The following is a 27,821-nucleotide window of genomic DNA, read 5'->3' on the forward strand; positions in this document are numbered from 1 at the left end:
GTCACAGAGTTACAGAGGTTGGAACACAGGCTTTGGTTTCCGTCCAAACACAAGGGTGTTCCTTTGTTGGAACAGTGTTCCTTAAGGGATTAAAGCATTTAAACCTATTCTAGCAGTAGCCCAAAATAAAATGATAAGCCTGATAATGAACACAATATGTCTCCTTTAAATGAAAGAAAATAGAATAAACGTGATACCTTCAGAGAACTACAGAATATTTTTTTATCTTAACATTTTGGAGAAAAACTGGCATGAAGGGAACATTCTGCAGAGATACGAAAAGGAGGAGCACCGTTTGATAAAACTTTCATCAGGAAATATGAAGGTAAACCCATTACAGCTTTAACAAGCTTTTCATGTAGGACCCAAAGTACGGCTCAGTGGCTGTATTCTAAAAAAAAATAATACAGAAAGACTAAGAATCCAATTTAATACACTTTACTTTCATTTAAAAAAAACAAACACAGACGTCTACATTTGTATTGGTGGAAAGTTACATAAAGCCTTTTCAGTGATGCCATGAAATTCATCATTCTTCATATGAACCTGTTTATTCATATTCTATTGATATGACCAATGAAACAAGGTGTTCACCATGTCCCACGTTTTGAGGAGCTGAAAGAAGAAAAGAAAAAATGATGATTTTGTTGATAAAACTGGCGCGGTGACTCAGGTCAGGATACTGTAGAACTGGCTGTCATGAATACCTGTAGCAGACTAATCTCTCTCTCTCTCTCTCTCTCTCTCTCTCACTCACCCACACACACACACTCACACTCACACTCACACACACACACCCACACACACAAATGAACACACATGGTTATATCAAAATGCACATATAATTATTTACACATATTGCTAGAGGCCGTGGGTGGATGAGCATGAAGATGTGCAAGGCTTTTCCCTGACTCTGACGTAGTTTTGTCCACATGTTGATAGTCAGAGCATTTGTAACTGTATAACTGTCAGTTTGTACTCATGCTGGCCAGGTCAGATGTAGTAAAAGGGCCAGTTTAGTTTCTGAATTCCAATTCCAATGAAATGCACAAAAATCTGGGTAACATCTTATCATAACCATCAAATGATACATTTATAGTAATTCAGGATTGAAAAGATAGTTATTTCACTGTTAATGCTTTATAAACCATTTATTTACCAGGCAATAGACAACTTGTTTTGTTGCTTTAACTTATCATTCTGAAGTAAATACTAATTGCACAGTGTAATGGCTGGGGAAAAATGACAACATTTTCCCTGATCACTACTCCCAGGTAACAGTGGAAAAACTGGAATAACTGTGGAACATCTATACCGCAAAATAAACGACTGAGGTTTTTTTTTAAAATTATTATTATTGCTTAATAAATGGTTTATAAAATATTAATTGTTTAACAGTAAATATCTATATTATTGTGCATATTGATGGTTATTATAAACTGATACCAAACTGGCTAAGCTGTGACTCACATTAGGCTGGTTTGATACACGGAAGTCAAAAGTTCCGTTGTGAAAGCATGTTGCATTGCTGTGTCAATAAGCTTACTGTACATGTGATTATCCGCAATGATTACTTAATCTGTCCTCAATAATTAAAACTGAAAATGTGGTCTACTCGACGATAATGGCACAAATAAAAAATGTGTGTATGTCATATAAAAAAAAAAGGTAGAAATGTTATAAAAGGTACAAAAATGCTGACTCAAACGCTATTGCATGCAATTGCACAACATTCAAGAGTACAAAACAAAAACAGGGGTTTTCAGATTCTTCCCAATCCTATGTGTGTGGAACATTTGCAATATTTGTCTCTTATCAGGAAAGATAGGAATGTTAGAGAGGCTTTAAGACAAGCTGTTGTTCCTCAGAATTCATCCAATCTTGTGTGATCATGGCGGGGACGTCAGGGCCTGAAGCCGCTCTGAGGACCACGGAGGCAAATGTTTTTGAGCTGGCCTGAATGACCTCATTTGTAGGGAATGTCTGTGTAATTCAAGCATCGGAGCAATTGCACTGTTGGGCTAAATGTGTACACAAGTCACTGTAGACAAATAGCAGGAATCAAGTCCTCGCCGCTCCACTTCACAAGGCAGAAAGGCCACAGCTCACTGAGCGTGGCACGAGGCGCTCACACGTCCTCGCTTGCAGGTACAATCAATGGTCATGTGCTGACTGCTGAGTTGCCTTTTTAAATCCTGCTAAACTCCCGTCTGCCGCCAGAGCTCTACAGGCCAGGGCGAGGCGGTGGGCGGGCAGGTGGAGGGGCTCGTCCTGGAGGTGGTCCCTGTGGAGGAGGAGGCAAGGGACCAGTGGGAGAGGCCGAGGGAGGAGGGGTGGGTGGGAGCGCTGGCGGGGCAGGTATGTGCAGGTTGGTCGGAGGGAGAGCACGGGTGGGAGGCGGCGTGTAAGGCGGAGGCGTGATGGGCGGGGAGGGAGTGGTGGAGGAGGAAGGAGGCGTCGGAGGCAGCGGTGGAAGGTTCGAGAAGGGGAAGGATGGAGAAGGAGATGACGGAGGGCTGCCGGGGGTCGGTGGGAGGGTGCCCTGGGGTGCAGGTGGAGGATCGTAGATGGGAGATGGTGGTTGGTGGCTGTAGTAGGGGTAGTGAGGGGGTGGAGACTTTGTGCGGGTGAAGTTCATGCATCTGCCCTGAAATCAGAAAACAATCCAGATGTTAGAGAAACAGGGCACCATACGGGGAGTTAAAGGTTGACACCGCCTGCTAGCTAAACATGGTGATGGTGCTTTTATTTGTGGGTTCAAAAGACAAACTAGTTCTCTACTGGAAAAATAACTCAAGATGGTCTTTTGTGTGAGCTGAATTCCTTTAGTAATAGATTTTTAAAAAGATGAAAGTAGCAATGCATGCTAAATATTGGCCAGCAAAATGTTTATTATCGGCTAAATATCAATTTCGGATAAACGTTTTAGATTATAAATGAATCTGATGATACAGAGCCAAATGGATTTCAGTGACTTAACAAGCACAACAGCTGTGCACTCCAACACAGCTGGTGGCTGTAAAATTGGTTCGCATTTTGTCAATAAATACAGAGAACGAAGACGAAGATGAAGACAGAAGAGGAAGAAATCTGCATCGTGCCACACTTAATATAAGAAAACTGGAACCCATATAAACAACATTTCTGACCAAGCAAAAAAAAACAAAAAAAACTTTCAGACATTTTCCTACAATGTAATTTGTCAGACACATTCTGGAAACTGTAGGCTACGTGATGAATATTATATTTATTTGAACTGCCGTGTTTGTTTCACATTATGCCTCTTGGGTCTGAAATATTAGTTCCATAATCTGGAGCTTGGAAAAAATTTCATACTCGCTTGAAACGTTTTGCTTTTCTAAAACTAATTTCTTTGACAAAAGGCACAACTTCCCGGCTTTGACAGCTGAATTAGTCTACGGTATAAAAATGTCCCTTCGCTGCTTCTCCTTAAAAATCGCACGGACTGATGACTACAGCAGGGGGATACTGTGACCCTCACTCGCCTGTTGTCCAAACACACCTACACGATCGTGTTTTAAAGCCAACAAAACCCAGCTACACATGCTGTCATTCTCAGTCACGGCTTTAGTTATGGATAGTTATCTGCTTGCTGTTTTCAGCCGGATAAAATGACCTGCCACCACCACTCTCTCCTGGTCCAAACCAAAGTGAGGTCATGCAGGGGGAGTATTCGAATCGTCTTCCAGAAACAAGCTACACCCCAGGAGCAGCTACACTGAGGGGATCAGGGAGTTGCAATGTGCTGATAACAGATGACAGTGCTGCTCTGTGTCTCTCATTTACCAGAGGGTCGAGGTGACTTTTGAGACAAACCAAGGCGAGATGTTGCATGTCGAACGTACAGCAAGGATGGAAGGTTCGACTGAACCTATATTATTATTATTCCTTTAGTCCTTCACAAAATCAGTCAGTGCTAAAGAAAGCATAGTGAAGCATTCAAAGGTATCAGATGTTGATTTGGCGTCCTTATGTGCGCTCTGTGCTTGATTCTTTATTCTAATTACTCCAAACACAACGGTCCTTAGAGGCTCAGAAATATATGACACGTTACAGGAACCTGACTTGGGGTTTGTTGGTAGGATCAACTGGCCTCGTTCCTCCCACCGCTGCATTCATTTAGGGGAAGTTATAAAAGCAAGGCTTTGAGAAGAGACTCTTAATTGCAACCAGAACAAGCCTGTTTACTGCACATCATGGAGGATACTAGAGCTGAGGGTTTTTTTTTTTTCCAGTCCACTAATGAAGAGCCTTAAAGTGTGGAGGACTCGCTTCTGATTACAGAGTGGTGTGTCGTGTGTTTTGCTGTGCTTACTGTACTGGAAAAGTGGGAAAGATTGCGACCCCCCCGACACTGTACGACTGTGAGTGAAGTAAAATGAACTAGTCCACCTTAAAGATTGTTGTACCGTCTCTTTTCCCAGTTTGTGCCTGCTAGACTCCGTTCCTCACCTCTTTGTCCCTCCCACACAAGATTCCAGCAGTCGAGGCAACGGGCATTCAACAAAACTTGTGCTACGGACACACTTGTGCACCCTCGCTCGTGCCTCCTCTGTCCTCGCTCCTCTCTGCTCAGAGAGCGTTTTGGGAATTGACAAATCCTTGAGTATCTGGAGGCACGATAAGCTGGCCTTGGACAGATACACATGAGATCAATCTGCAAACATTCCAAAGTATTAGTCATACCCAACCCATTATTTTTGTAATGTAACAATATTAATATTCCCTTGTTAAGTCGTGCTGCTGTTGCCGGTATCAAGTTTTTACAAAGGTCGATGAAGTTGATGAGGTAAACATGAGATGCATTGTCTTCGTGGGACCTGCTTGGGGACCGGTGGGGCCTGGCGTTTCTGTGAAATCGCAGGAATCTCCTTGGGGTGCGGCCGGTCGTGCTGCGTTTGTGGAATTGATTTTGGGGTTTTGCCCGGACCTGTGGGGTCGCTCCGGCTCGGGGTACATGCTGTCGTTGAGGCGGGAGGTTGTTGTGCTGGATGTTGGGATACTCAGAAATGTAACTGCATTTTGGGGGGATTCAGCTTTTCTCTGCGTTTATTGGACCTGTGTTGTTGTTTGTAGTGGAGAGGGTGGTGTAAAACCCAGGGGACGGGCGGATAGATGGATGGATGGATAGATGGATCCCAACTTTTTTTAATTTGGGTTTTGAAACGTATGTATACAGTGAGTGTTAGTACAGCTGTGTGCCACCCTGTCTAGCTTTATTAAAATAATAGGACCAGTTATTCCCCAGACTATGCACAAGCCTGAAGACAGATGAATAAATGCTAAAGTTTCCGAAGAGCTACTGTATCTCTGCGGCAGCTCTCCGATCAACATCTCCCACTCATGGAAAGATGAAGCATTACATAAACTCATGCCGCGAGGGATTAATATATACAGACTTCCCCCACGCTCATTTTTTCAACACATGTAGATCCCACAGTCTCAGACTACACGTCCGCTGCCAACAGTAGAGGTCATCACACTGTTATCCCCCCGCTACAGCTGGCTTCTGAGGAATTACATTTGCCCTTTTTATAATGACTCCCACAGACGCCTTTACATCGCAGCGCACTGCGGTCAGACACTGCAGTCGTAATCCCCACTCACCACAAGTTTTCCCATGAGTCTCTCTGTGCACACTTCATTGCTCACAGCTGGTTTATTTTCTCAACATTCTCAGATACAAAAGAATCTCCTCCCGTGCCAACTGCTAATGCACAGCCAAGGCCTTACGTCAGTCAGTAAAATAAACGCTGATTGATGCGGCATATCCTCGTGGCCTTTCTTACCTTGTCACCAGGATGAGGTCTCATTACTGACACACGGTCGTAGCCTTTTCTTAAGAGTACCCACAATGCATCCAGTTTGCTCTGCAGAAACAGAAGAAATTTGAGAGAGTTACAATCAACTCAACTTAATGACACAAATTTGACCAGGTTTCTGGATATCGGCCTGCAATGAAATGACCAGTATTATACCGTAAATATGGCCATTTCACATTACATGCTGAACTGGTTTCGGTTAACAGTGAACTTCATAGTTTTCAAACAGCAAAATACTTTCGGTATAAGGGCAGAAAATGCAGCTGTTTTTCTTCACAGAAACTGCTGGCTGTGCAGCCCTGCTCCCTGGAGGTCAGTCCAACAGGAGTCTGGTTTCTATTAGCAATCCCCCGCTGACTGGGAAGGCTTCAGAATGACTCCTTTAACCCCATACTGGCCCTGGAGGAAGCGACTGTGTGCCAGTAGTCACCTAAGCGTTATTGCCTGAACACATAGTTTTGCTTCAAAATTTTAATAACGCCATTACCGACATATCCTCAGCCAGATTAACGTACAGTAATTTGTCACAGATGTTGTACATCATGCAGTACACATGCAAACAGCTGAAGACAGCATGTCCCAGCACAGCTTTTAATGCTTTTATTAATTTATCGTAAGCTGCTGAGCTATATTCACACACTTCCATCATCATGTTTTGTATGTTAAACTGATATGTTTTTTTTAGCTGATCTCACACCGAGACTTGAAAGAGCATCTGCAGACCATACACATCCCCCAGACAATTTCCTCCTGGCAGTACCTTGATGGGTGAGTACCACTTGCGTGGCCCCGGAGGTTTGTGCATTCCATTGTTGAGAACCCGCATGGGGGGCAGCACATACTCCTGCTCAGGCATCTTCACTTTGGCATTTTTGGCCTTTTCCAACTTTGCTCCTTCTTCGGTGGAACCTTTCTCACCCCAGCGGACCTAAACAATAGAGAGACATGGTGGTTAAAGACAGTGACGCAAGACCGCTTTCAATGTTTTACATCATTGGCACTGTGGAGAAGTTGGTAAGGAGAGTTTAATTGTGAGCTGCTCCAATTCAGTGTGGGTGCAAATTGCACCCACACTGAATTAAACCAAGTTTAATTGCACCGTGCAATTAAACTTGGTTTGATTTAACTTTAGCTCTGGAGTTATTTCAACATCCTGGAAGTGGTCTCACATCGATCAAAGGGGACTAATTAGAGATGGCTTTTCAGAAACCCCAATGTGTAAACCTGTAATATCTTAGCAGGTGGCTTTTAAACCCCTCATCCTGTTTACACCACACAACAGATTGTTTAGAGATTTACTTGATCTCACCTCCATCCTTTTGATTCCTCCAACTCCTCTTCCTCCGTAGTAGGAAGCATCTACAGTCGGCCATTTCTTTTTGGGGGCTTCAAAGTCTTCATCATCCTTTAGGGAAGTGACAGGAAGTAGTTTTTATTGTCATATATTTACCATTCCTGGAAATGTATGTGAAATTATCCTAAAATGCCCGTCCCAATCTCGCCCAAAGCTGCTGTTGAACCATTTGGAGTACAGGTCTAGTTTTGGATTCTTTTAAAAGATTACAGCCCGAAGGAATCACTTTCAAACATTCAGAAGCTCTGTAAGTGCCTCTGTCCAGGCACCTGGAGAAAAAATGCTTGTTTGTGATCTCCAAATAACCAGCTTAAGAGCAACATGAGCATTAATCTCATTATAGTTCTTATTTCCTTGTTTAGACTAACCATGTGCATGAAGAATACTAAAAGAAAACAAAAAACAATGGCTTAGGTGGAAAAACGACTTATAAAAGAAGAGGAAAAAGTTACTTTCAAAAGACATTTAAATCATATATTTACAGATTTCAAATGGCATTGGCTACATGATGCATCAATCATTCAGAGGCTGGTGTGTAAGTGGCCTAGGAGAGAGGGATGGAACAAGGACTGGGCCTCCTCTCTGAAATCACCCATTGGCTGTTGCAGGCCACAGGGAGGGCATGGAAGCTCCTAACTGGTCAAATGAAGTGTCAATCAATCATTCAGAGGCGAATGGAAAAGGGGTATCAGCCATTTCACAGACTAAAAGGTTACAATTAAGAAACAATAAAGGGCAAATTAATATTTACATATGTGTAGTAATATAAAATGAACCCAGAGGCGCTACCTGGTGTGAATTCGTCTTGTGAATACCTCTCTGTCCGCCCTACACACCCTTAACCCAACACTAATATTTGTCCCCTCTGCACTGGTTGTCGGATCAGAGGAAATTACCAAGCCCGCTGGCCAAATTTGTGATGTTTCAGCTCGTTAATACACCCTGTCTGACTCACAATCTACCATGATGCCAGACAGAAGAAGTCTCAATGAGGGCTGAAAGTTTTTCTTTGTGGCCAGGATTGTCTTTGGAGACTGTTTTTGGAAAGAAAAAAATCACCAGTTTAACCTAATTTCCAGTTTAATGGGTACAAATAAATGCAGACTGATGCGTCCCGAAGTCGCATTTTTTTTTTTTAATACCATGAATTTGTTTATCAAAGTCTTTAGAAATGACGCTATAAGTCAGTTTAATTTACCATCATATTCAACGATGATCCAAACGAGCTCCAGAGGAACTGATTTGAAAAACATGAACTGAAAACACAACTGTCCTCTTTTTTAAGCAGACGAGGGGGGAAAAAAATAAATAAATAAAAGAATGAGGATTACATTGTTATTCTAAGAGGGCGTTAACCCACATCGCATTTGTTGAAACACTAAACTAGAGAAATCCGAGTTTTCTGCCAGCGAGCAAGTGAATGAAACAGCATGGTCACTGAGGTTTAAAATGCCCACATAAACTCGAATAATTACACAACCTAAACTCTGTCATCCGTCTGAATCTTAAATAATGAGGGCGGGGATTTTAAGAACATAGGAAACAGCTCTGATGGAGACGTTGCAGCTCTTACCGAACTCTCCTCCACTGCCGGCGGTGGGGGTTCGTGGATGATCTGCGAAGGGGGAAAAAAAACAAGATCGCATGAGAGGAGAAGAGGGGAAGGTGACAACAAAAGTCACAAACACGTGGATCAAAACAGATTTCTGTATAATCTGCATGTCGCAGCAATGTTTCCTCTGTGTGGAACAAGACGGTTACACAACAACACATGGCTGAGGAATTGTTTTTTTCCTCTCCTCTACTTTACAAGAGCAATGCACTGACCCAGAAATCTGCTCTCCAGATTTTCTAGCTTGAGGTTGTTGATTGGGAGAAGGAAAGAGTAACAGGCTCATAAATACGTTATTATTTGCTCTGCCATTCTTAATGGAGCAATGTTATCCATAAATGTTTATTGCATTATAGTGTTTTGCTTATTTATCTATCTGATTATTACTTTCTATCCATCTAGTTTCATTTTTCAGAGTGGGCTGCACAGCTGCTGCATACAGAGCACACAGCTTGGCCTATGTCTTATGCCTCGTGTCTTCTCCCGAACGTATATCACCGCATGAGCTGTCACTGCGTTTCTTCGCTGGCGTAATAGAGGCAGTTTCATTGCCATTAAATGCACTTGGCAAATTAAGTGATCCTGATTCTTATTTGTCATTTTCCTCCGTGCTTCTCCAAAACCCTGGAACGCAAAACGATTCCCCATGGTAACCTAGCATCGCTTTCCTAAACACACTGGCTGCACAGGGCTGAATTTGAAACTTAATGAACAAGAGCTGAAAAAAGTGAAGGGAGGGACAGCCATGTTGTAAAAGCTGACATCTCCCCCTGGCCTTTCTCAACTTTCCTGTTTCCAGTGCTGGAAAGTGACACGACACTCTTCATTTTGAAGGACAGATTTTGAAAAAAGAGTGGCTGGTAACAAGAGTTTGTTGAAATGTTGTGATTCTGGCAGTTCGAGCACTGTCTAAATATTGGCACATTGGTGTTTTTCCTCTTTTACCGTATTCCGAGCAGATGACTGTCATTATAAGACTTTCTAACGTTTTTGGGGAGTTATCGTGCTTCAAAAACTTGAGTTTTTGTTTCCATGCCACAGCCCCAGTACTGACGGAAGAGTTTGCCAAGTCTTTAGGTCTTCTAGTGAATATACGTATTGAGACGTGTGACTCAGGGGTCACCTGCTGTGACCTCTGGAAACACAAATTATCTCAACAGCAGCATAATTACTTCAACACACATTCACCTGGTGGCCTTGACCTCTTCTGGTTTTTGACTACCTTCAGCTGCAGGGATCCAAAAGGGCCAAACACCCTTACTGGATCGTAGACCCTAACCTTCTAACCAGGGGAATGTTGCTTAGGTTAATAATGTGGGTGTTAGCCAGACAGACGAGACAGACCTGGAAAAGACATCTCGCTCTGTCTTATTGTCCGCGAGCAATATCACTGCATTCCAAATGTGTTCAAAGAGTGGACCAGAGGCTATCTGTTTAAGCGGCATGTCTGCATGTTATTATTGCATTAGCGTTTTCGAATACTCACCACAGTGCAGCAGAGAGGCCAGAACCACCAGAGGAGAGCCAAGACCAGGAGCAGCATCAGGATGAGCAGAGCTATGGCCAGGATGGTCCCATCAGACTGTGACAGAGACAGACACACTGTCTGAATGTGCAGAGCACTAAAAAAGATGCAAACCACTTCACTGGGCTTCATGCTTGTACGGGAAAGAGGCTCTTTTGGTTTTTATCTTCCATGGAATCAAAGACTGTGATTCTGCTGATGCTTAAATACTTTAATTAGTTTGCATCCATCATTGAGACATCTTCTTAAGTTTGTGTCGTGCTGTTTGGATCCGTTTTATTAGCTTGTTATCTATTGTTAGTGCTAGCCTTTACAGTAAAGCACCGTTACCTCAAACAACACAGTTTTGAAGCTGCAAGCTGCTACATTATAGGCTCAGACTACTTTTATTGTCAAGCCATTCATATACAAGTTTAAGTGATGGAATGTTACTAAGTACATTTACTCGGGCATTGTTCTTTGAACTTTGTTGTAATTTTGAGGCACTTAGCATTTCCATGTTCTTCTACTTTATATTTCTGCTCCGCTACATTTTGGAAGCAAATGTCGTACTTTTTACTCCAATACATGTATTTGATAACTTCAGTTACTAGTTACTTTGTGGATTACAAGCTGCATCTGAGCCAAAGTAGCACATTTTTAAATCAGTTTATTTCCAGTCAAATACCCCGCCTCCCTACTTTTACTAAGCACTATTTGTGTGGGTGACTTTTAGCATTTTACCAGAGTGATATTCAAATATGATATCCTTATCTTTACTCAAGTCTGAGTTTGGGGTACAAGTATACATTTGGGATGAAATGCAGTTTCACAGAGGCAGGTGGACACTAGACAGCGCAGGAAATGAAATGTATGTCATAAACTGAACAAATCTGTGCATAACAAAATAACACAAATGTATACAGTACTCACACAGCTCACTGTGGTAATGGTGACTGAACTGGAGATGAAACTGAGACCTTCGTTCATACTGACATAAAGGTTTGCCGCCCTGGAAAGTAAAGAACATTTTCTTGGCTGTCATTCATGCGGTTCCTTAGAAAAAACGAATAGTTGGTGTCATATAAAGCCTGACATTTATTGAAAAAAATTACAGGACTTACATCCCCTCATCTTGAAGTACTGGTGCAGGACAGAGAAGATATGTATCTTCCACAATCAAAGGCTTTACCACTAGAGAAGATGAAGGAAAGAGGTCATGAACAACAGTGACTCAGCCAGACATTCCTGTCCTGTCTTGTGGTAACAATCGGTAGTACTCACTGACATATAAAGCTCCTGAACCAGGAGGTTTTATGACTTGAATCACCTTTTAGGTTATGTCATAGTTAAGCCTGATTAAATTCAGAGTTAAAGAGTTTTATTGGCTGGATAACACAACATGACGTCTTTCCAATTCAATAAGAAAGGGGAAATGCAGAAAGTCAGAGAAGTTAAATGATGTCACATCTTTGACTGTAACTTGATAAACAAACCGAGAAGCGTCCCTTCAAAACAAGCGCTTTTGTTGTCTGCTGTCTGAAGACATCTGTATCCCCCTCAGAGACACCAACTATTTCACCCCAGCTTTTGTTTTTCAGACAAATCTAGGTCCTCGCGTTGTCCAGCTGGCTTTTAGGAAAGTGGCTCCAACAAGTATCGTCGCCCAAGCCCGTCTGTTTATCCTGGCAGGAGGAGAGCATACCCCAGAACTGAGCAAATCAACAGACTCGCATGGGTCGCGGCTGCTCCTCTCTCGAAACACCATACAAGACGGAGCGGAGGGGGGAGCAATGCTGCCAAAAACAGCTCAGCGCCAATACAAACTGGCCCAGATTTGGTCCCGCTCAGAGTTCATCTCTGCACACACCTTGCACTCAGAATGGCCTCACACTGTCAAAGCATGACGAAGAGGACTGAGGGCCTTTTTTAACATCAGAATACAGCAAAGCCCAGTAAAGATGATGGGACCTGATTCTGCAGGTTTCCACTGTTTAAAACCCTTGAGGATTAAGGTGCCTGGCTAACATCCCGAGTAAATGTCATGAGGTTTTATTGGACTGTTTATTCCCCAAGCGTGGAGAGGTCACGTTTAACTATGCGCTGCGGACAAGTGCCCAGAGTTCAGCTTCAACCAGTGAACTGGTTAGAAATATTACTGAAGATTATGGCAGACGTACAGTCTTTGAAAGCTTATTGCCTGGGACAGACTGCACGGACAATCTGTTGAGGAAATTTACAGAAAGTTTTTGGGCCTAAGTTCCCAGGGTTGAATAGTTCCAGGTTATTAAGCTAAGTTCCCAGGGTCCTATGTTCCAAAGTTACTTAGTTCTAAATATCCTATGGGCCCAAGGAACTATGATCCCAGGGTCTTTAGGTTGCATTATCCCAGTTTCTTTGTTCCCAAGGTCCTACATACCCAAGGTCCTATGGTACCATGATCCACAGATTCCAGGGTTCTATCTTCACAGGGTCATAAATCTTGAGGTTCCTAAGTTCGCAAGGTCCGAAGTTCCCAGGTTCCTAAGTTTCCAGGCTTCTAAATTCCCAAGGTCCTCAGTTACCAGACTTATATTTTCCCCAGTTAAATATTCTCTTAACGCTCTCCTATCGTGTTCAGGTAAAAACCCTAACCCTGTGAACATAGAGCTCCCATTATGTTCCAAGTAAATCTGTGGACTACAGGACCGTGGGAACAAACGAATGAATCTGCATCTATCCAATAATCTTAGTCTCAGCATGAAAGTATTTCTGTAAGTCTTGTCCCCCGTTATTCACACAGTTCGGTATCGTCCGTGGCATCATAGTTTCAACATCTGTCACCGAAACAATGGATAGCTCAGAGCAGGACGTGCCAGATCCCATCCCACATGACTGTATTTGCTGCTACTTTTTTCCTGGACACACAAACTCAAACATCAATTCATCTGCTCAACACATGCAGGTACATGTTGTTGCATCCCCTTTTTTTTTTACGATTTCAACATATCTGTGAAGCATGCAGAGGGCTGGAGTGAGTCAGGGAGGGCATTAAAGAGAAGAGAAATGTTTTTTTCTTATAGCCCATCATATATTCCTCTCCAGGAGAGCTAAACCATGCCCTAATTATTTTCATTCAAAGTTTACCCCCGATGTGAAGTAAACAAGTTCCAGAGGATTATGTGTAAACAATCCAGAGAAGCTAATGTATTTGGGGGAGGAGTATAAAAGCATAATGGGATTCGCATAAGGATATCATTTTGCTCAAATTGTTTCCATGTCCGCTATTTCCATGCAGGATATAGGGGCACGCAGAAACAATTATGAATTTGCGAAAATTTATGTTTGATTAATACTTTTTGTTGCTTTGTTGCAAGAATTTGATTTAAAGAGCAAGATGTCAGTGCTGAATGTTGTTGGCATCACCAAAGCAACCTCAATTAAAGTGAAGAAAAACAGTCTTTTCTCCTTGGGATAGTTAATAAGTACTGCATGTGTGCTATCATGCATACTACATACATCGTATACACGAGGGAGCAGAAGAGGTGGTTAAACATAATTCTAGATAACTCCAAAACCGACCACTTTTGGGAAAGAAACCTCAAAGAGAGTTGACAGCAGGACATTTTCCAGTAATATATTTTCCCATCAGAGTGTATGGAGGATAGTGAACTCCAGTTGACTAATAGAGATGCAGTAAGAGGAGCTCTGACGTGCCATTATGTCAGAAAAGAAACCCAACTTCTCCTCAGAGGAGGCTTTTGTTTGTGCCTCAGTGCTGGCGAATATCTTGCTTTGTAATTAGACCAGCACCTCCTGCAGCTACTGTGGCGTGCCTGCTAGGAGGTGGTTTAAACATCTATTACAGTAACCACCAGTAAAGACTGTGGGGAAACTGGTAATATCCTCAAGGCCTTTTCTTCCTTCTGCCTCGTGTGTGGTACTCGCTTTCCTTTATCACTTGTTTTGGCTCCTTCCCAGGTTGTAAAGTTACACAATGTATTATTTGGAGCAAAAAGCCACGATACCAGTAACACCAGCATGGCTGCGTGTTTGATCACAGGGGATTCCAGCTGTGCGGCTGACTTGGCTGACTTTTGGGAAGCTCAGCTAGGTGTAATTTCGATGGATTTTACATCAGCCCGAGCACTCCTCTGTTTATTCCAGCTGTAAACGAACTGAGAAACCAGCTTTGATGCTTTGAGTCAATGGGCTTCTCGTTAAAACACCCGTGTGTGATGAAACTGCGCACGTAGTGAATCAGACACTCAGTGATGGTTCACTCACTCTTAGTAAGGGTGTCGTTGATGCGGAAGCTGCACAGGACTTTTTCGACGTTGCGGGCGTGGAGGAATCCGTTTCCTCTGACCACCACTTGGAACGACTCTGAGTGAGGAGAAGAGAAACACATGTGTCACGTTTTAAAAATGTTAAATTAATTTAAGTTTGACTTGTGGTTCAGAGTTACACCCACACGTCCCATCATGTTATGTTAAGAGCCACTATCGCTCTGTCATAGTGTTACTGTGATTGTTGTTACTGGCTTGATATGCCTTCAGTGAGAGAGAGAGAGAGATTTTGCTGTCAGAAAGTTTATAATGCTCAACACATGCCAAAACGAAGTTGTCTTCCAAATGCTAATTATTGTCATTTGTCATACATTTTCTCTTTGTCAGCTTTTTTATTAATATTGTTTCATCAAATTCATTGCTATTCCTAATTATATAAGTATTGCTTGTAAACAACTTTGAACTTCTGACATTTTTTAGAGGTATGCTCCAGAAAACAATGCATTACTTCAGCTGTAGCTGTAAACCATGGTTAAACATAGTGGTTTTCATCTATTTATTTGAGATCGGTGCTGCAACATTAGAAAGTCTGTTGTATTTTCTTTTATTAAAGTTTTTGTGATTTTTATCACATTTGGTGATTTGTTGTTCGCAAAGTCCAAACTGAATTGGGAAAGAAATCGTTGAGATTTTCTGCGTGGAACAATCTCCAAACTGATCTTAAAGATTGTACAATATTGTACCACAGTCGTGCTGAGATGGTGTTCATCAACATTGGCACACTTTTCATTTCTTAGACACTTCATGAGTTTTGGGGAAATATTTGTTCATGTAGGAGATTTAAGAACACCAATTATTTCCTTAATTGCCGTTGTAGAAATTGGATTCTTGTTTTTATCATCCTCATCAAATGTATCAAATATTGGCCCAGTTGCCAGGATAAAATGTTGAAAGTCAGCTTTCAGGCAAACCGCTGATGCGTTATGTCATTGGACTACACACCATATTGACATATGTACAGTTCGGGTCATATCACGTTCACATTACATGTTTATGACCCGACCTTCACTTCAGTAGGTGGAGGTGAGAGAGGTGGAGTTACAGGCGAGAAGGCTGCCAAGACATTTGTAAGCGTGACACTGACAGATATTCTTGAGGACTTAACATTTACAAATTCTAGGTTTTCAGAAATGTACACTGCTGATGTTTTAACTAAATATGTGAGATCAGTTTGTCATAAAAGGGAGGGTTGCCACTTCTTTAATATTTGCTTTGAATAAGGTCAAAGAAAAAAGTAAAACTGTATTCAAAGATTTTTTTATTATTATTATTATTATTAGTTTAATAAATACAGCAGCAGGTTGAATCATCTAGGGTCAACTTAACTGCATTACTGACTGATGTGTGGTCTGATGAGGATGAGCTAGATGTTAATCTCCCTTGTCTTACCTCCTGCACAGATACTAGAGGGCTCTGCTGCCAGGATTTCGATACAGGACTTCTTCAGGATCTGAGGAGATGAGCAGAGAGGCATTAGAGACCTCATCACTGACACATTTTCAGCAGCCAGCCAGCAAATCTCAGATGTTGGAGGAGTTTTAAATGCACCAACAAGGAGAAAAATAGTCTCTGTCGACAGCTTCCATTTCAATTCTGGTGCTGTTATTTGGAACAATAAAATAATTTCAGGTAATCTCTTTATACTCATTGGTGCTCTGCAGATGTACCTGTGCTTGCTGCTCTCCAGGAACATTAAAACTGTATGTAAAAGACTGATTCACGACCCACTGCCCTGCTCACACGTACGAGAAGCAACAGCTTTCAGTTTGCTCTTAATCTTTTCCAGATGACAGTCAGCTGCGCAACCTTTAACTCTGCTCAACGAACCTCGTATCCCAGCGACAACAAACTCTTCAGGATAAACTGTTTTTCATTTCTCGCTAGCTTGAAGATACAAAGAATTCAAGTCAACTGAACTGAGGTGGGTCTTAAGAGATACAGCACACACTTTGATCATGTTTGGCCAGCCGTGCGCTGCGCTGATCAAAAGCAAGTCACAGTCGCAGCAGGTTTTCCTGGAACTCTGTCCCTGGACACACTCCATGGATGGAATAACTCATCGTGCTTTAAACCTATTTTGTCTCGTTTCCTGTGTGCTATTTGATCCGTGTGTTGACGGATTAAGGAAGGAGCAATTGGAGAGATTACAAGTCCATTAAAGCGAGATGATTTCCTGTGGACTCTCTAAGATGAGTTCAGTCCTAGGTGGTACTGTCGGTGATATATTTGACATTAGTGCTGTTGGAACATCATTTTTAGAAGTACTAAAGTGCTTACCGAGTCGATGACTCCTTGCAAGGCCTCAAACCCATCATTCACAGGGAAGACGTGGTCCTTACTGTCAGCGATCTTTGCCAGCTACAGAAGAAAACAAGTTACGACAGTTCCACACTTGCTCGTCCAAGGCATGAAAATAATCAAGCTCACAGCATGACTGATTACAGGAGAAACTCCTAGGAACACAATTAACAATATTGCCTAATTTCCTTAAGTGTCTTTGACTCACACTTCAGTTATTAGGCAAACAGACCCACGGATGATGCTGTTTAAATTGTTTAGAGACATTTGGGAACATCCCATTAACTTGCTGGAACGCTTTACTTCAGTTTTCTGCGAACAAAGTTGCTGAACTGTGCCTTTAAGAAGTTACGTAAAGCACTTCATAACAGCTTAAAAACACTAGGTTCAGTGATTTAAAAGCTTGCAATCAATTTCACTGCCTGAAGACGTCAGACGTCACGAGACATTAAGGCGCAGAATAAAACTTGAAAAAACAAACCTGCGTCTCATTGAAGTCCTTCACCCCCACACAGTAAACTGAGGCACCCAGGCTGCGGGAGCGGTTGGCCTGTCAGGTATGCACAGATTCACAGCAAAAACAGGAAGAAGCTCAGCACCTGGGATCAATTACACCTCTGCATTTCACAACAACATCCAAAACGCAGTCAAAAAGTGCTTGTGTTTGTCTGGATTTTACAAGGAGTTGGGCAACACCACGTTCCTGGTGAATAATATTATTCAGACGTCATACAACAACAGAAATGTCACACAGATGCCTGAATGCCAAACAGAACACACAAGCTCAATATGCACATTACTTCTTTTTCCAAGTACTAATGGCTGTGGATTTGGTGTTGACACTAAATGAGAGCATAGGGCAGCCCGCAGCTGGTTTTCAGGAGAAACATATCCGGCTACTGGGAACCTCAGCCCCACTTCAGCCCCTGTGGTCAACATGTATCAGAGGCCACTCAAAGCTGATTAAAGCATCAGGCTTTTGAATGCCTTCACCTGTAGTTCCTAAACGCTCTCCGGAGCAAATAAATCTTCAGATCCCAGTACAGATGTGAGGCGAACGACCGGGCTCGGATGTATAAATCTTACAGACGCTCTGACCCCATTTTTTCCCAGACCAGACGAAGATGATCAAAGTGGTGATGTATAGGATGGATGGCGGCGTTTGATCTCGTTCATCTCTCATCTCACATGTGTCATCTGGCTTTAATTTGTGTGGCCCATTTAACCCTCCCTTTAGTTCTCTCACCTCTCTCTCGGCGTAGTAGAACAGATCCTCGTGCAGCTCTCCATCTGTCAGAGCTATGATAACACTGGCGGTGCGATAACCTGCAGGCAGAGAGAACTGTAATTTCAAACTCTTATCTCAGTCTGAACTGCGAATAACCTTCTGCATTATAAAGATACTGCCATTTTGCAGTAATCTAAATTCTTTTCTGATAGCTCACAGCCTAATTTGTTGTAATCTAAATTGTTTTTGATTTACATCCCCTATAAAGAAACGAACGCGCTCATTCTGAGCCGCCACAAAGATAAGTCCCAGTCAAGGAGCAAATCAGTAATGCAGTGAAGCTCGTGTCACCTTAAATTGGTATACTGTCAGCGCAGAAACTTTCATTCAGGTTTGCATGTTTCTTAAACTGTGGGTTTGTTAATGTGAATCATCACTGGAAACAACACAAACTGGCATGCTTCGTGCATGGCCCAGGACAGGAAGGCTTTAGAGCGCGTGATTAAACTGCTGGAACATCACTGGTACCCATTTACTGAGGGGATACATCCGCATGGAGCCCAAAGGATACTAGGAGACAACACCCATCCCAGCCATAGCCTGATTACCCTGCTGCTATCTGGCAAAATATACAGATTCTTTCCTCAGACTATGAGAATCTTGGACTCATCCTCAACACTCAACTTGAACGAAATGAACCCCCTGAACCCTTGAACCTTGTATGCATAGGTCCTTTTAAATGTAAAGTTTTGGCCCATAGGTACCTGTAAAGTTTCCTGACGCCATTATGTTGACAAAACTCTGTCCACAAACATATGAACACCTGGCAAAATACTCAAAATATCACCACAAAATAGGTGTAGGGGAGTGAAGTGTGTGTGTGGGGGATGATAGGAACTTGGTTACATTTATCTGGAACTTAAAACAAATGTTTGCCAGGGGTGTAAAATGGCCCCTTTCCTACTTCCTACCTCATTAGTTCCGGCACCCGTGCATGGACAACACTTGTCTTCTCACTCGGCCTTCATTTTGATCTTAACTGCACACATGTGAATTTTCGTGACTACATCTCGCTCAATTGTGACACACTACACAACAATCTGTCCACAGACAGACAAAATACCCAAAACTGCTTCTGTGTTAGTTTCTGCTGCAAGAAGGTGTCTCCTGGCTCATTGAAATGATATGGCTCTTTTCCCTAAAGTCCCTTATAATCTCAAACCCCCCCAGAAGCATCTTGTGGCCCCCCTGGTAAGGATGCACTGATTTATTTCAAATATACATTCAAATAGGAATTCATTCAAGAAATGTTCTGGTAAACACTTGGTTTACTCTACACTGGAAAACAATAAAGAAAAGTAATACACACCTTCAGTGTTTCCATAGTATATCTGCTCACTGGCCTGTAAAGAAAAGAGAAGCTGGTTTGAACCAGTGGACAGTCTAGTAGCCAGTAGTGAAACAAGGAACTCCTCTGCTCTAACACTATAGCTCTCTGGACCATGTGGTGTTTGCTCTGGAGCCAGAGCAGAGATAAGGCAGATTTCAGCTTGAAGTTGGACGTGATGCTCACCCTCAGAATGCCCTCATGCATGAAGGTGTCTCCCCCAGGACGAACCCCCTGGAGCTCCTCCAGACCTTTGCGAATGCGTTCCCTGAGCAGACAGACAGAAAACAAGGTAATACGCACTATTGATAATGTAATCTAATTGAACATATTTATTTTGTCGGATTCATTTGTGGACATACTTTTGAGTAAAGCCAGACACCACTAGGCGTGGTAACAGAATAATAGTTTCCATAAAGGCAGCAGGAAATATCAGCAATGTGGTGCAGATTAATAGAGCTACACAGTATTGGTGAGTATCGGCTCAAGAAACTCTCACGCAGACAGACAGGAAATGGGCCCTTTGTAGAATGAGATATGAGGGAAACAGTGAAAAGATTTTGTGGCGGCTGAGGAACTCTGCTGAGGAAAGATTAGACGGACAGGCTGCCCACAATGTGTCAAAAACTACACGATGAAGTAGTTGTCCAGATCGACAACAGTATAGATGGATCGCAGTGAAGGAAAATATTTGTCTGGAACTTCTTCTTGATCGTAAAATTTCAGAGAGATCATAACTGTGTGTGACCTGTGTCCAAATCTGGTATTACATTCATTCTTCTCAGCTGGATGACAGAAAAGAAAAGGATTAAAATCAGTTTCAAGGGGATCTGCACCCACCTGTCTTCTGTCAGACTCATTAAGATCCTTCCCTCGGTGGAAAACACAATGAAGGACATCCGCAACTGTGGACTGGGGCAAGGAGAAGAGAAATATACTCTCTGTTAGATCAGTAATCATTTTTTGTCACATGTTTTCCCACAGCCGCTTGATGAAACCGTTATGGTTTATTTTACCTTATGAATTTATGAGCTAGATGTTCAACAAAGTGGTAGATTTCATTCCAGTGATTCTGCACACTCCCAGATCTGTTAAGAGAAAAGATGAACTCATGTGAGGATGTATTTTTCGAGCTCTGCTGTGCATCTGAACCACATGAACTCTTCTCTTTACTACTGTTCGAGTGTTGATTGATTCATAATAGACCATAGGCAGATCTTGTAACAATGGGTCCCTGGGCTCAGACATTTGTAGTATGGGAGCAATAACCCAAGACACAATTTTACTTCAAATATCGCCCCTTTGTTTTGTATCTTTGTAGTTGCTTTGTGTTTCTTTGTAGTTGCTTTGTGTTTCTCTGTAGTGATTTTGCGTCTATTTGTATATTTGTCTCTCCTTGTGGTTGTTTTATTTAGTTTCTCTTTGTAGTCATTTCATGTCTTTTTGTAGTCATCTTGTGCCTCTTGTATTTGTTTTTACGTTTCTTTGTAGTTTTGTGTCTCCTCTTGGTTGTTACATGTCAATTTGTGGACATTGTCTTTTGTAGCTGTTTTCTGTATCCTTGTAGACATTTTGTGTCTCCTTGTGGTTGCTTTGTATTATTTTGTGTCTCTTCAACCCATTCACATAATCAAGTGTTAGCAGTTAACTTGTCTGCATACGTCGGATGCATTCAAATGTATAAGTGTCATATGTACCATACTGACAATTCCACTATATGACACAAACTGTAGAATTGCTACATGTGTCACATGATGTTTGCATTACCACATGTAATGTTCGATATGACGTGTCACCAAAAACATCTATTTAAAAAAAATAAAAAATCTTAACCAAGTGGTTTTGTTCCCAAAACTAACCAGACCACCACTAAATAGACATATTTTTAATTGAATCTACAGAAAGGCAAAGTTGCAATATATTCGCAGGAATCTGCATCAAAAAACATGTATTCTGGTGATTGGATTGGTCTTTTTGTGGTCAATTTACATGTCTTTGTGGTAGTTTTCTGTCTCAACTAGTCATCTTGCATATTTATCCCTGACCTCCTGCTCCTCTGAAACTCATCCCAGTAGATCAGTGATCCATCAATGGAATAGACTTCGAAAGGAAAAAGGAGAATAGAGAGAGCCTGCAGAATAGTTCTGCATGAGTGCAGCGCTTCGGGCAGCACAGCTGGTTTACTCTGAGAAGATGCAATTATGTCGTATTTTTCAGATTACTGTTAACATCTTTATAATGCACCTGCAATTATATCACTGTAACTGGAGTCATATAAATGTACCCTAATTAAGCCTCCATGCAAACAGCTTTGTGATCAAAACTAGGTCAGAGTGGATGTTAATCGTCATGCACTTTGTTCCCTCTTTGCTAATGAATTTAATATTGAGATTTTGCTTTTCACCATGTTGTTAGGAAATAAACAAATAAAGGGATTAAAGATTTAGGAGGAGAGCTTTTCAGTGGAGTTATTCATCTAATCTAATCATCCAGTTATCAAATGGTATAAATATACAGTTGTATCAAGATAAAAAAGCACACTTCAAGAGCTTGCAATAATCACTTTTGATGTTCATCCAAATGTCTTCATTGAAACTGCCTTTATAACCCCACACCCCCTGGATCATTTCTGAAACACCTATGTTTCCATTGTCACTGTGGCACAGATCCCAGCACAAACAGCCCAGCCAACAGGCTGAAACACCGGAACATCTGGACGTAATGGGGAAAGGGCAGCGCAGACACAGAGAATAGAGAAGGGAGTTCAGACAGATACTGCAGGAGGACACTGAGGGCAGGTGGAGGACAACTAAAAATCAACCGAGACACCACCTGGAGAAAGGACAGTAAAAGAAACAGCTAATGCAGTGAACTGACGCCCAATAATACATCTGTGTCGTTAAAACATGGCTCACGCTCACAATTACTTTGCCTAATTTCCCCTCAGAGAAACAGTGTGCCTTGAGTTGGCACTGACATGTACTGTAGGACAACTGGAAAATCCATCACCATCTCTGGAGGGAGAGCAGAGAGAGGGCAGTGGCCGACTGCAATCCTCCAGTGTCGCCTTCCAGATAAGAAAAATTATGTTGACTGAGCTGAATGATAAATGCTGTTGACCTAGTTGGCAAACATTTTGCTTTGTGGTTACAAATGGACTAAAAACAAGTAGTTTTAGGGTAGGTTTGCAAAATGTAAATGTCAGGAGATCACAGTCCAAAGACAACAGCCTGGATAAGTTAATTTGCCAATGCCAGATGAGCTGTGTTCATGTTTATCTACCATATTAAGTGCTTTCCCTACAAGACCGGGTCACGAAATCTCAGGTAAACACTTCTTACATAGAACTCTGATCCTTTTAGAGAACACATGTTGCTCAATCCTTGTTTATCTTAATTTTTAGAGCATCTGAGTGTAAGTGTACTTAAAACTGCAGCATGTATACCCTGTAGATAACTGCAAAAATGATAAGAAAGTGATGGAACCATATCATGTGTCATCAAAATGTTACTGTTTGCGCTCGATTTGTCAGCTTTGATCAGGTGCCCGTGTTGCGTGCATGGCTGGAGAAGAGAAAAAAAACAGGGTGACCACCAAAAACCAGGTTAGATAAACAGGGAAACTTTTTCTAACTCAAGAGCAATGTTTCCAAAAGACTTTGCAGGAAGTCCAAACATCCTGTTTCCTACTTGTGATACACCGTGTATGTTAGAGCTCCAAGACGATAATAATTTATGCACTTGCTGGCGAGCGATTCTGGATTAAATCTGCCCACATGGCATGTGTTAAATATAAGTGGATGAACACCAAACACAACAGTCAGATGCAGAGCCTATAGTCTGTGCATCAGGAACATCTAACGCACCACTAATCGTTACCAGATGACTTATGCTGAGATGAACTGCAAATTGAGGTTCACCAGAGCAAGGCAATATCAGTCAATCCATATTTATGCATGTCCTGACACTAGAGGGCGTTATGATAACAGAAATATGGATGACATCATGACAACATTTTGGCTGACCATGATGAATAAGGACAACGTAAAATGTTACGTATTTGCTTTTATGCATTGATATGCTTCAATGATAAAGCATACAGTGATACCACATGGTGCCTTTTTTTAAGGGCCATCAGCTGAGACAGGTGAGATATTCAAGTCAAGCTCAGTTCTTGAAGAAACATACAAATCAATATAACAATTCTCTCATTCATAAATATATTATTTCAATGTGGTTTTGTTTTTTTTAAATAGATTTTAACACATTTGTCATTCCTACACCCAGAGTGTGTCAGTCAGTGTGTGTCAGGTAACTCACTTGTCCAAAACAAAGTAAAGGTCAAAGCCTCCGAAGCATGAGGACGACCCAGCCTGCCTCCGGTCCTGGTTCGGTCCAGCATTACCAGCAGTGAAAACAACCAGCGCAGCACCAAACACCAAAGGAAACCATGAGCTTCGACTCCAGCACGAAGGCATTATTCCAGCTGAAGGAACTCTCATCCAGGGATGTGGAAGAAAAACCAACTTCAACTGAGTTTAAAGCGAAATAGTTGCAAAGTTAATCCTCCTTGCAGAGCCTTCTTTCAATCCCCCACAGGCGTCTTCAGCATGGAGAAAAAGCAGTAATCCAAAGGAGAGCAGCAGTGAGGCTGAGGTGGAGGTGAGAGAGAGGGAGAAAGAGAGAGAGAGAGAGAGAGAGAGAGAGAGAGAGAGAGAAAGAGAGGATGAGTGTTGTGGTCTCACTGTTGTTGGGACCCTCTCATCACAGGGTCCACAGCATGCACAAAGATGAGAAGGGCTCAACAACCTCCCACTCTTGCTGCTTTTTACTAATGACAAGGCCATGCAACAGCCTAACTCTTTGCAAAACTCTCCTTGTGCTTTCAAGTCTCTCTCTCTCTCTCTCACGCTCTCTCTCTTTCTCCTCTCTCTCTGGAGAGGAAGAGAGTGATGAAGACAATACAGTGGAAACACCAGAATCTGCTGGCTTTTCCTGCCACCTGGTGGTGTTAAGAAGCTGGTGGCTGCTTTATTTGCCACAACACCATAAACTCAGTGACCCCGACTACTGTGCAAACAGTCTACCACTGTAAGCAACACAATGCTACCTTTGTGAAGTCTATTGTGTTCAGTTCTTTTGGAGAAACAGTGTCTAAGAGGTCTCAACTTTCATTTTATTTGTTAGGGTCGGTAAGGTTAGCTTGTTGTGGTGTTGTGTTTGATTTTATTGGGGGATGACTCCAAAGTATTGGTCACCTCCTTGAACCAGAGTGGGGAAAAGTATTGGAAACAAAGAAATGTTTGATTTATGTGATTTATGTGATCACTATGATCTCATAAGTCCCTTACAATGACAACACTGGGAAGTCCCTGTTTGACCAGTGGTGTAAGGGGTGTTGTGAAAGTTCCCCAAGATTGAGTTAAAGTAATACATATTTTCATTGATGTTTTGTGGTCTATGAAACTTCACCTTCAACTTCTAATGACTACATGTTCGTTTTTGAGTGAACTTATCCTTTAACTTATTACCATTTGATAAAGATGTGCTCATTAGCTCAGTTGGTAGAGTAGGCGTCCCATATACTGAGGCTTTGTCTTCGCTGCAGCGGCCCTGGGTTTGAGTCCAACCTGAGGCCCTTTGCTGTGTGTCAACCCCCCCTCCTTTCCTGTCATCTCTGAATCTGTCCTACCAATAAAGCTATATAAAGCTATATAAAAATAATGATATATTTGCAAAACTCCAGGTGTCATGGACTTACCTTTTCTTTCTAGTCACAACATTTGGCTTTAAATGAATTCCTATAAAGGCCACTAAAAGAACATTGTTTTTAAATAAAATACTAATAGAATTACACAGTGATGAGAAAGGCTCTGTTTCAAGGCTGTATATTTAGATATTAGCATTTTTAACGAGGTTATGTTTTCACCTGTGTCCATTTGTTTGTTTGTTATTAGTTTCTCAGCAGCATGACACAAAAAATACAAAGAGGATTTCCACAAAACTCAGATAAAGGATGGGTCCCAGCCCAGAATAGACCCACTTAAGTTTTAAGGGACAGATTCAGGATTTTTTTATCTCACTTTCTTTAAAGCCCCTGTTACGAATATAGTCATACTAACGCATTGGGATTGTAGGTTGGGCCGGTCAGCATCCAAAAGTTGGACAGACCCAAAGCTTCTATAGAAAAAAAACTACAGAGCGAGTGCTGCACTGGCTCAGGGGGGAAAAAAGAAAGTGTTGTAGAGGTTAAAGAATCAGGTGCTCTTCAGGGATGGGCACGGAGGTTGAAGACAAATAAAAATGACTAAACAGTGATTCCACTCACCATGAAATTTTCATTGCAAGGAAGCCGGACATCACTGGTTTGCCATTTTATGTGTACTCAAAGCATCAGAGTTAGATGTGAGACTCAACTATTTTAGTAGCAGGAACTTCAACATGCTGAGATATTTGATTAGAGATTAGATAGAGGGATTTCTGTAGCTGGTATTAATGAATGAGAACTGTAAATTTGATGCAGCTCCAAATTAAAATCCAGATCCAGAACATTTAAATAGGTTACTCTTCCTTGAATTAAAGGGAACTGTTGGGCCTTGGCAAAGGTTTGCACTCTAATGATCTTCTCATGTTGTGTTTTTCTGTACCAGAAATTCTCTTCCCACTCATATAAACACAGTAAAGATATTGTATTTCTTTTCTTTTGTAGCAGTGTTTTACTTTCAATATCCAGACATTGTGCTTCCTGTTTGGCTGTGTGTGTGTGTGTGTGACAATGACTCATTCACTTCCCCACATATCCCCTAACTGGACATAGTACAGATGGGTCGTCCTTCTTGTGCACTGTGTATTTACATTCCTCAGGGTCGAACACTGACACGCAGTCATGAGGGACCCCTGAAGGATATGCAAGTGCTGTAGCAAACAGAAAAAGATAGATACCACAGTAATTAATGACTTTTCTTTTGATGTAAAGACTGTAAACGTGTGATCTGTGAACTTACTTACGGCAACATCTACTGCAATTACAGTCCTCACATCGACTGTTTCTCCATTGAGATCCTACGGCATGCCATGTTTTATCCAAAGGGTCCTGACAGTGGGTCCCTTCTATGGGTGGAAACGTTAATTTCCCACACCATCATTATGTGGAACTTTATTGTGGGATTTGGATATTACTGTGATGTAAGTTGCTGTGGTTTTTACCTGGTCTCACGTTGAATACAGTACATGCTTCAGGTGTGAATAACAGCAGAGCACAAAGCAGCAGAGCCAGAACCAAACATTTCTTCACAGAAACAAAGAACACAAGTTCACATTTTTTCAAGCCTATATTAAAACTGGCAAAACAGACTTTGGACAGAGCCAGGTCTGTTGTTCATTCACTCTCACATTTATGAAAGTGACAAAAAAAAGGACATTTCAACTAGGAATCAACATTTAAACCAAATGTTTGTTTTGACAAATTGAATTGAATTAAATTGACATTTATACTGAGCGTTAGAATGAGTAATGATATTATGCATAGTCAGAAACATTCAATCCACTGCCATTTCTACAAAGCAAAATTAACTTCTAACGATTTGTAAATTTATAAGGTCACATTGTCCGGGCAGATTTAATGGTTAAAAATGCGCTAATTTAAAAGAAAACATATTTCTTCAATTGAATACTACTACTACTATTACTACTACTACTTCTACTACTAATATTAATAATAATAATAATAATAATAATAATAATAGTAATTGTGATAATAATGATAATAAAAAACCATGTCTAAACTTCGAACTGCTGGCAACAACTACTTTGATTTGTTAAAGTAACAATAAAAACTCACCATGATGACAACAGATGTGTCAGACTTGAATGATAGTAAAGTTAGAACCGAACAGACTGTTTTTTTAAGGGACTGTCTGTAAAAAGAAACCTTTGGAATTAAACAAGAGGGCTGTGTGATCTGTCAGCCAGTAACTTCCAATAAATCAGAGTGATATTGTGTTTGAAAAGGATGAGTCACTATAGGTCATCAAATGACAGATATCTTAATTCAATGTTTGATACCATCAGTCTTTGATGAAATGCTTAACTTACTTAATTACTTTTAGCGATGGTAGCGGCATGGCTCAGAGGAATTGTTTATACATTTTTCAGTTCCTGACTGAGATATCTCAACGTTAAAGGATTGTTAAGAAGTCTTGAAGACATTCATGGTCCCCAGAGAAGGAATTCTAATGACTTTTAGTTTAGCATCCCCCAGTTGACATT

General features: G+C 41.5%; 1 protein-coding gene across 1 annotated transcript; it reads right to left on the reverse strand.

Annotated features, from left to right (window-relative positions):
* Positions 1 to 413: 413 nt before the first annotated feature.
* On the reverse strand, positions 414 to 25,412 carry antxr1a (ANTXR cell adhesion molecule 1a). The gene is made up of 18 exons (XM_030417961.1): positions 23,874 to 25,412; positions 20,571 to 20,642; positions 20,395 to 20,466; positions 19,741 to 19,822; positions 19,537 to 19,570; positions 18,186 to 18,265; positions 17,421 to 17,489; positions 16,919 to 16,999; positions 16,031 to 16,091; positions 14,580 to 14,678; positions 11,438 to 11,507; positions 11,247 to 11,325; positions 10,296 to 10,391; positions 8,771 to 8,812; positions 7,153 to 7,248; positions 6,604 to 6,771; positions 5,811 to 5,891; positions 414 to 2,647 (listed from the first exon to the last, which is right to left on the reverse strand). The coding sequence occupies exons 1-18, from the start codon at positions 24,053 to 24,055 to the stop codon at positions 2,225 to 2,227; spliced, it is 1,887 nt and encodes a 628-aa protein (XP_030273821.1). The 5' UTR covers positions 24,056 to 25,412; the 3' UTR covers positions 414 to 2,224.
* Positions 25,413 to 27,821: the final 2,409 nt, after the last annotated feature.

Source organism: Sparus aurata, chromosome 5 (genome assembly GCF_900880675.1).
Source record: "Sparus aurata chromosome 5, fSpaAur1.1, whole genome shotgun sequence".
NCBI lineage: Eukaryota > Metazoa > Chordata > Actinopteri > Spariformes > Sparidae > Sparus > Sparus aurata.